Source organism: Glycine soja, chromosome 15 (assembly GCF_004193775.1).
Source record: "Glycine soja cultivar W05 chromosome 15, ASM419377v2, whole genome shotgun sequence".
NCBI lineage: Eukaryota > Viridiplantae > Streptophyta > Magnoliopsida > Fabales > Fabaceae > Glycine > Glycine soja.
The window spans coordinates 51,862,650-51,872,929 of record NC_041016.1 but is presented as its reverse complement, the minus strand read 5'-3'; the positions used below and the strand labels follow the sequence as shown (position 1 = coordinate 51,872,929).

General features: G+C 33.6%; 1 protein-coding gene across 1 annotated transcript; it reads left to right on the top strand.

Moving 5' to 3' along the window:
• The first annotated feature begins 264 nt into the window (after nucleotides 1-264).
• On the top strand, nucleotides 265-7,292 carry LOC114387543 (lysine-specific demethylase JMJ25-like). Its single transcript, XM_028347745.1, has 8 exons — nucleotides 265-729; nucleotides 835-961; nucleotides 1,688-1,893; nucleotides 2,896-3,225; nucleotides 3,765-4,253; nucleotides 5,506-5,610; nucleotides 5,682-5,876; nucleotides 7,150-7,292. The coding sequence occupies exons 3-8, from the start codon at nucleotides 1,807-1,809 to the stop codon at nucleotides 7,186-7,188; spliced, it is 1,245 nt and encodes a 414-aa protein (XP_028203546.1). The 5' UTR covers nucleotides 265-729; nucleotides 835-961; nucleotides 1,688-1,806; the 3' UTR covers nucleotides 7,189-7,292.
• Nucleotides 7,293-10,280: the final 2,988 nt, after the last annotated feature.

The window sequence follows — 10,280 nt, the reverse complement described above, 5'->3', positions numbered from 1 at the left end:
TATTATAAGATGTTCAATTTTATAATTATGTTGATAGTTTTCTTTTTTATATATATAGATAGTGAATAAAAGGTAAATGTAAGAACATTACCAATATCAATAATATAATGTTAAATCTTATAATTATGTGGCGGTTTTTTTATATATAGAGAGTGAGAGTTTGGTTTTATATCCGTTGGAATATCAATAATATGATATCCTTTGGCGGTTTTCTTTTATATATAGAGTGAGAGTTTGGTTTTATATCCGTTAGCGGTCAATTTGGCGGTGTCGGCAGCGTTGGGAGGGTGGAGGGTGTGCAATGGAGCAATGTTTTTGCTTGAGGGAGGGGGTAATGGTTTGGGAATGGAAAGTGGGAGGGTGTGCAGTCGGAGTCGGAGTGAGGTTAGTGGAGTCAGAGTCGGAGTGAGGCTGGATGGACCTGTGCCCCTAAAAGACGACGTTTTGGAAAAGGAAGTGGTTTTCGAGCAGTGCGTGACGAGGACTCTGTCTCCGGCGTTGACATTGGAGGAGGGACTTGAGAAACTGAAGGAGGCTCTCCAAATCTTGAATTCTCCTTCCCCTTCTTCCCCTACTGGATTCCTTAGGTTTCAGGTGGCGCTCCCTCCCAGTCCTAAGACCTTCACTTTGTTTTGCTCCCAACCCCACTCCTCCTCGGTCTTTCCTCTCATTTATGTTTCCAAGAACGACGCCGACTCTAAATCACTCTATGTCAATTTGGATGATAATGTGAGTCACCAGAAAGAAAGGTTCTTTTTGGTTTTTCATACCTCAGATAAAGGTTCAACAATCTTATTGTCATTACTTTAATAACTTTAAATACTAATTCTTTAGCCGCTCCCAGATTGAGTTAGATGAGCTGGAAAGTGTTTCCATTCTGTCAATGACCCTTGCATGGGATGAATTTTCCTTCTCTACTTTTCAAGAAGCCCATTATTTGCTTCAAGATTCTCTAGACCAGGTGCCTGACATGCCTTTTTGATATCTTTTCTGTTTTTGTTGTTTTATTTACCATCATTCCCTGCTTCTATCATTTTTCATGTAATTTGGAATATTTAAAGTTAAATGGTCAATTCTTTTTTTGTATCAGTTTTTACACCTTTGTGAATGAAAAAAGGGAATCTTTCATTATGGTTTGGTTGGGCCTTTCTCTTTGTTTCCTATAATCTAGAGGATCCTTATCTTCTTCTTGGGTTCTGAAAAAATATAAACATCAACTCCCTCCTGTATTTATGCTTGATGTTATTTCCTACGGTGTTGGTTATGTGTCATGTCTGGTCTACTATTGACACATGGAAATCCAAATGCACTAGAGCTGCCCTCAAAAAACTCAATTTGGTAGAAGATAGATCTATTCCAAGGGTATAAGCTCATTTCTTTCCTAATAATATGTAAGTTTTACTTGCAACTAGTTGTTACTTCCCTGAATTCCTTGTCCAAAAGTCAATGATGAATGTAACCATGGTTTTCTTGAACTGAGAAGCATATTGGGTCAACATTTTGTCTGAGTTAGTGTGTAAAGCAAAAGAACTAGTGCAAGCATACAAGCTTCAAAATGTAGTTAAGACTGCAGACAACTTCTGTTCATGTTTGAAGCTTGATAGAAACACAGATGTTAGCTATAGTAATATGAGGAAGGCTGCTTCTTGAGAAGATTTGACTGACAACTATTTATTCTGTCCTAAAGCTGTAGATCTTCAGTACAAGGATTTAAGGCATTTTCAGTGGCATTGGGAAAAGGGGGAGCCTGTCATTGTCAACAATGTCCTTGAATGTACATCTGGTTTAAGCTGGGAACCGCTTGTCATGTGGCGTGCATTACGTCATGTAACTAATACCAAGCATGGCCAACATTTGGCGGAGAAAACAATTGATTGCTTAGATTGGACTGAGGTTTGCTTAATTTCCCAATCTTTAACTTTATTGACCTTGGAGAGCTTTTTACACAAATTTCATTCTTCACCTTCATTCTCATGAAGATTATGTTTAATTGTTTAATGTTGGTACTTATTTTAACTAGAACCACTGCAGTTATGGCATTTGGAGAATTATTTAATATTAGCAATTTTTATGTTGTTGAATTTCCTACATGTTTCCTGAATTCAGTAACTCCACCTTTTCTGGATTGAGACTTGAGAGTTATTTCAGTGCATTTAATATTGTCAGTTATTGAATTCCATAGAGTCATCAGAACAGAATGTCCTTGAAATATTTTGTGAAGTACTGAAAAATTACAATTTTTTGGTGGATGGTTCCACTTTAAGAAACAGTTTGTAGATGTTCTGCTATCTGGGTCATAAAGAGATACCGGCCTAAGGTGGAATGTTGGTAAACAAAACAAACATTAGGGTGATAATTAGAAATCATTTTTCTGAGTGTAGTTTTTATATTAGTCTCAAATTTTAAACCCTTGTTTCATGCTTTATGCTGTCTCTCCATCATTCTCAAGAAATATGGCTAGTGTGATCAATTTATCCTGCTACCATCATCATCATATTCATCTTCTTAGTCCTAGGTTTTGCTCCTTATCTTATCATCTTAGAAAATTTTATCTCAATGTTTGGCTGTTTCTTGTCCCTGCCCCATTTTGCTGTTTTTGCTTTGCCTGCCCAGACCTTTCTTGTTGCCCTTGCATCCTTTGGTATGTTTGTCTAGTTCTTAGACTTACAGCATCTAGCTGATGTTGGGTAAAATGTACTTTTTATTTTTTTTTAGTTTGTTGAAAATGTTATTTTCAATTTGTACTCATTCTGTTTTTCTGTTTAGTAATCAGACTAGAGTAAATCATATCTGCTTTATTTTACTGATTTAGTAATTCTTTACTGCTTTTACTGGACTTGTTTATTCAGTTTCTGCTGATTTCTGCATCTCTTTTGAGGTATTGGTTAAATGCAGGGGGAAATTAATATCCACCAAACTTTTACTGGCTATACAAATGGTCGTAGGGATTGGCTTGCTTGGCCACAGATATTGAAATTAAAAGATTGGCCTCCTTCTAATTTATTTGAGGAACAATTGCCTCGTCATTGTGCTGAGTTCATATCTTCCTTACCCTTCAAGGAATATACTGATCCTCACAAAGGTTCTCTTAACCTTGCTGTGAAGTTGCCTAATGGTTCTCTAAAGCGAGACCTGGGGCCAAAAACATATATTGCTTATGGATTTCCTCAGGAGCTTGGACGTGGTGATTCAGTGACTAAGCTCCATTGTGATATGTCTGATGCAATATGCTCTATTTGCTTATTTCTTTCCTGGGCTGTTATTTTCAAGGATTTCTTCTAAATTATTTGAACTTTTTAAATAGATTTCATATTGGATGGTGTATAGTTTGTAGGATGTATAAAGTGTTGTCTTTTATAAGCCATTGCATTTCTCTGTTCTGTTTCTTATGAGTAGTTTGTGGCTTCAATTCCATGTCAGTTTTTAAGTTCTGTGCATTGTCTTCAATTCATAAATTCTCATTTGATTCTATATTTGACGAGTTATTTCCCTGGTTGTTATAATGATTGATTGATAATTAGAAAAACTACTCTTGTTATGATAGTAGAATCATCACATTAGTATGTTTAAGGACTTGAAATGAATGATGCCTTTGGCTTAGAGAAGGCTTTAATTTGCGTATACATACTTATGTCAGTTGCATAGATTTTCCTGATCAAACATTTGTTAGTGTTTTGTATATTTTGCTGTATGTGGCCCTGAGTGCATGCTTATCAATGAAGAAATTGAAGCATTTTTTTTTCTTAATAATTTGGCTGTTTTAGGTAAATGTGTTGACTCATATTGCTGAAGTGAAACTGGATTCTGATCAACTTACTGTCATTGAGAAGTTGAAGCAAAAGCATCTCGAGCAAGAGAAAAGGGAGCTACTTGGTGATGATCAAGATGGAGAAACTAATGTTGACATGGTTAATAATTCATCTTCTACAATAAATGCTTTGCACAGGCAAAGTAGTGTTGAAGTCATGGAACAAGAAGGTGGATTATGTGATGGGATAGAAGTTGATCAGTTTCATCAACCGTCTGGTAGTAATGAGGTTGCCATTGCTAATGAGGATGGTATTTCATATGGATCAGAGCTCATAGAGGTTGACAAAGTAAAAATAAATCAAGGTGATTTGTTGTTTGGGGGGGATGCTTCAGATGGTGCTCTCTGGGATATTTTTCGGAGACAGGATGTCCCTAAGTTGCAGGAATATCTGAAGAAGCATTTCAGAGAGTTTAGGCATGTCCATTGCTGTCCTTTAAAGCAGGTAAATTATTAAAATGATTCAGTTATCTGTCTGAGTACTCCTTATCAACCTGAGTCATTTATAACAAATATTTTCACCTTTAGGTTATATTTTTAAATTTTAATATTTGGAGCTTTGCACCCTTATAACATTGACATTCTCCCATTCCCTTATTTTATTCTGATAAAAATTTCATTAAATATGCATGTCATAAAGGATTGGGTGAAGGATCAAGCTGCTAATAAATAGTTATTTAGAAAATAAAAAAAATGTTTCTTTGTTTATTTTATTATGTGGTAATGAGCTTTTCATTAATATGACAATAGATGTCATGCAATTGCAACTGTGTTCGTTCTTTAAACAAAGGCTGGGAATAGCATTATAGTGCAATTACCAGTCCAAAATATTCATTAATTTTTCAAATAAATATGTTTTATAATTTGCAAAGTGAGTGAGTACAACCGGGAAATTGAGTGTATCCAACTAGACCGAGTTTCCCAGTTCTTACTTGTTCAGTGTTGGGTTGATTACATGGCACTGGGTTAGATGCATATCCGATTTGATATGTGACCCGAACCGGTGCTATGCCCGGATTCCGATTTAACCGGTTGGACTGGCTGGTCCAGTCTGAGTTTTATAACACTGCACACAAGACCCCTTTGGTCTTGAATCACAAACAGTACACTGCCCACTTACCTTGTACTGAAATTCAACATTTTATTAAAAGAACGAAGATAGCACGTTTGAACTCTATTCATGTTACATTAGGTAAAGTTTATGAATTGTTTATACTCTTTTTATTACAGCTCTAACAAAAAAACTAATTCAAATTCAATTTATAATATATATTTTTTTTTTGCAGGATGATTGACTTTTGGATGTATAGGTCTTTACGCCTTTATCTTATTCTGCAATGACTCTGTGAGAGAGGAAGAATAAAAGGGAATGGAAGTTTGGAAAATTTTAGACTAGAAGAAAGCCAACTTAGAGTTGAGCTTTTTAAGAACAAATTCTATCTCAAAATCAATTATAAGATGAACAAGATTTTTAAAATTTAAATAACCAAATGGTCTAGATCTAAAAATAAGCTGTATTTCACCTAGATATCTAGCTTTGATGGTTGCCGAACACCTTAGATTTTGGGAAATTTAATTCATGTACCATAGAAAAAAGAAGAAAATTATTCATTTGCCAGGTTATTTCTAGTTGTTATGTTTCTCTGTTGTATTTGTCTGAAGTTTGTCCTTGTTATGTTTGTCTCTTGTATTATCAGTTGGATCATGCCAATGAATTATCAAACTCCCTGAAAGAAAGTGCCAATATTAACACTGTTCGGGCATCGCTTATTGTTGAAGAATGCACAAGACTTGGTTTGATGGTGAGATGATCTGATAAATATTACATATGCACCAATATTAATGCATGATTCTGATTTATTCTTTTGTTTAGTATTTGTGTATTGCTCCTGGATCTAGACCTTCCCCTATTGCTGTTGCTAATGCAAGTCACAAATTAATCACATGTATTTCATGCTTCGATGAGCGTTCACTTGCATATCATGCTGTTGGATATGGAAGAGGATCTCACATTCCAGCAGTAGCCATTACATCATCAGGCACTGCAGTTTCCAACCTTCTTCCTGCTGTATGTTTCATTAATATTGCTTGTTTTACATGGATGTCCTTATTTTCATGAATTTATTTTAGGGTAAAATACATTTTTGGTCCCCCTATAATGCTCAATCTGCAATTTTGGTCTCCTAGATACTTTTATTTTTCACTCAATGTTTGACCATGGATAATCAATTAATGGTCAACTAACAAAAGAACCAAAATCGCTGATTTTGAAAAATAGGGGGACTGAATGTCTTGATTTGGAAATAGGAGGACCAATATTGCGGATTGAGCATTATAGGGGACCAATAGTGTATTTTAGCCTTTATTTTATTTTGAATGTGTGATGATTTATTAATTTCATTCCTGTCACTTGGTTTGTTGTCATTCTGTATGCTGTTGCTAATACATGCATTATTGGAGTTCAATTGGTTGCTTTGCTGGCTCTTTTTTTGCACTTAGTTTTTACTTTTATTTCCATCAACTTGATTTGTAGTTTTCTCTTAGAGTTTAATTCCCCTCAAGGTTTGAATTGTATTTGCTTTTAGAGTTTAATTCAAATTCACTAACTATGATAATAATTTGATCATAAATTATCGATTATGATAAGAGTATTGATTTTTATAATAATTATTTAAAAATCGTATCTAAAATAATTTTTTAGAATAAATAATACATAGTAAATAATTTATGCACTGAAATTTTATAAAAACTTTTTACACTTTTATTTAATTATAAATTATCATATATAATAAGTCTGTTAACTTTTATAATAATTAATTTAATAATTTTTTATATGTCATCATTTCTAGTTAGTTGATTGAAAGTGTAAAAAACTTTTACACTATTATTTAATCACAAACTGTCATATGTGTGATAAATTTATTGATATTCATGATAATTATTATTAAAGTTATATGATAAATATTTCTAGTTGATTGATAGTATAATTTTCTTGCACAAACAATGCACATGCCTACTAATTAACTCAATATTAAATTAATTTACAATTTTTTTTTCATTTGACAGTATATCAAAATAAAACTTATGCTTTTATACAAAAACATGAGATCCTTAATGCACGTTGTTTTTATATTTTGTTATATTGTGTTCATGTATTTTTTTTTTATACAGTGTTCATGTATTCAATATACTTAAAAATGAAACACTTTCATGCATTCAAGTGTACCAAACAAAATACCAACACTATATTTTGGAGAAATATGGTTTCAATGTGTATTCTTTTTTAAATTTGTAAGAAGAATTTATTACTGTTTATGGGCTGATATATATTTTTCCTGTAGGGACTGCAACCTAATCTACTAACTACTACTGAACTCTAATGCAGGTCAAGTCTGATCTGGCTAAAAATATCCAATCATTAGAACCAAACTCTAAATGTTATGTCTTGTAATGAGTGATTCTCTTACACTCTGAAGTATAACAATTTTACCTTATAAGGGTTCAATTCAATCAAAGTAAAACGGAAAGCGTTTCCTTATTTATCAAATATGCTTATGTTTTGTAATGTTCTTCTACTAATATGTGGCAAGCTTAATCCAAAGTGATCTTTGTTTTGGAACTATCCAGTTGAATAGCAGCATATTTTCAGCCTTGAACTTTATATTTTATTTGTGACTATTCTTGTTTAAGAGTGGTTTATGAATGTGGTATTGATATTTGATGCACGATAACTGGCCTTCTGTCAGGTAAAGGTTCAACAATCTTATTGCCATTACTTTAATAACTTTAAATACTAATTCTTTAGCCGCTCCCAGATTGAGTTAGATGAGCTGGAAAGTGTTTCCATTCTGTCAATGACCCTTGCATGGGATGAATTTTCCTTCTCTACTTTTCAAGAAGCCCATTATTCGCTTCAAGATTCTCTAGACCAGGTGCCTAACATGCCTTTTTGATATCTTTTCTGTTTTTGTTGTTTTATTTACCATCATTCCCTGCTTCTATCATTTTTCATGTAATTTGGAATATTTAAAGTTAAATGGTCAATTCTTTTTTGTATCAGTTTTTACACCTTTGTGAATGAAAAAAGGGAATCTTTCATTATGGTATGGTTGGGCCTTTCTCTTTGTTTCCTATAATCTAGAGGATCCTTATCTTCTTCTTGGGTTCTGAAAAATTAAAAACATCAACTCCCTCCTGTATTTATGCTTGATGTTATTTCCTACGGTATTGGTTATGTGTCATGTCTGGTCTACTATTGACACATGGAAATCCAAATGCACTAGAGCTGCCCTCAAAAAACTCAATTTGGTAGAAGATAGATCTATTCCAAGGGTATAAGCTCATTTCTTTCCTAATAATATGTAAGTTTTACTTGCAACTAGTTGTTACTTCCCTGAATGCCAATATTTGTTTGACATGTTTCTTTAGTTGATATTTGTCTTTTGCATTTTCTTTTCCTTGGGTCTCGTTAAATGTTAATGCTCAAAGGCTATTTTCGTTATTGTTGTATTTTTTTTGTATTATATGCTAATATTTTAAGAGTTAAATACAATGGAGTGCAAACTATATTTGGGCCAAGCCCATATACTTTCAATAGTCTAATTCTAACTCAATCCATAATAACTCTTTAACATTGTTCCCAAATCCCAAGTTTGAGCATAAATATTAATCATGCCTAGCTTGTTACAAATGAAATAACAGTGTTTTCCGGTCACAACCTTTGTGAACAAATCTGTTAGTTGGTCACCTGCCCTTATGTGGGAGGTAGATATAAGATTTTGTTGAACCTTCTCTCTGATAAAATGACAATTTATATGCTTATTCCTCTCATGAAAAACTGTTGTTGAAAGACAGAAAAACAAATACAACAGGACGCTGGAACTGTGTCTTAACTACACAACAAAGTCTGCTTTATACAGTATGATTGCAATAAATATAATTATAGGAGATTTTATTCTTATATACATGATTTGATATGCCTATAAATCACATTCTAATCAAACATGCCTATAATTACAAAGATCCTAATTAAATAAGGGAACAAATCATAAAAAAATATAAAAAGAAGAATAATTTTTAAGAGATCATCTTGGATATTCTAAAAACAGGGGGACTGAGTGTCTTGATTTGGAAGAGGAAGAAATTATTCAAGTTTGTATACAAATAATATTTTTGATCTCTTTAGGTGACTAACAAAATGTGCAGGTTGTGGAGGCAAGTCAAGATTTTGTGCCACTTATTTTGAGGCAAGTCAAAATGTGCAGTGGCTTTAAATATTTTAGAAAACTTAATGACCTTGGTTCAAATCCTATTTTGTGTTGTTTTTCTCTATTTTTATGTTCACAAACAACAAAAACTAGCGTAAACAACAAAAAAGTAATGTACTGGGCTGTGTGAGAAAGCAATAAACACTACTAAAATAATAGTATTCTACAATGCGCATTCAACAATGGTGGTTCCAAAAATGATGTTGTTTTAGAGGCGGTGGCATTATAGTAAATAAGAGATTTATTTCAACTACGTTTTTGTTGAAAACAACGTCATCTGCGCGTTACAAAAATGGATTTAGTGGACACCGTTGTTGAACTGCATTATCCAAAGACGGGTTTTATAAACACCGTCTTTGAATCTGAAGTAAATTTTCATCTTTTTCCCAAGCATACTTGCACTCTACCCTAGCCCGCATTACCTCACTCATTTTGTGCCCTTAAGCTTGTCTCTCTAAGTTGGTTGCCGTCGTGAAGCACACCAGCACTGTCGTGGTTGTCGTCGACGATTATACAGGCCAGATCGTCGACGATTATACACTTCTAGTTTTGAATATATATACCCTAGGGTATTATTGTATACTACTGATGTTGTGTATTTGATACAGAAAATCGAAAAGAAAAATTGGATTCGAGGCCAGCACCTCTAGACAAGGTAAGAGTGGAAGGTAAGCTTAAGTTTTCATATCTCCATTGTGCCTTACAATTGCTTTATTTATACTAATTCCTTGGTAACATAATTTGACATTTTGTGCAAAGGTATATCTAAGGAATTATTGGCTAACAATTTATGGGTAAGCTTGTCTCCCTAAGGCAGGACCATCAACCATCTAGCAATTCTTCATTCCAGGTCAGCTTCCTTTCTCCCTTTCTTTCTTATACGTAGTCTTATGGTGTACCCCTGGCCATCTTTGATTTTCCTTTTATCTGCACCCCTGGCTTCAGTATTTGGACCTCTGGTTTGTGTTCTCTGTTAATTGCCCCTTGTTCCTCAGCTTTTGTATCAGTATTCCGTATGGTGGTATAAAAATTAGAACAAAGGGAGCATAATGTTGTTTGTGCTTATTATGTTGCAGTTTTGAATTGTATAATGGTTTTTTTTTAAGAGTGTCTATTATGCTAATGAAAAAGGATACGTTCACTGCACATTGAAAATTCATTTATGTTAATCACTAAATATGCATTATAATATTCATAGTTAAATT

Coding starts and splice junctions, on each gene's coding strand:
- LOC114387543 (XM_028347745.1), top strand. CDS start 1,807: ATGTGGCGTGCATTACGTCATGTAACTAATACCAAGCATGGCCAACAT. Junction 4,254..5,505: donor ATTGCTGTCCTTTAAAGCAG/GTAAATTATTAA, acceptor TTGTATTATCAG/TTGGATCATGCCAATGAATT. Junction 5,877..7,149: donor TTTCCAACCTTCTTCCTGCT/GTATGTTTCATT, acceptor TTTTTCCTGTAG/GGACTGCAACCTAATCTACT.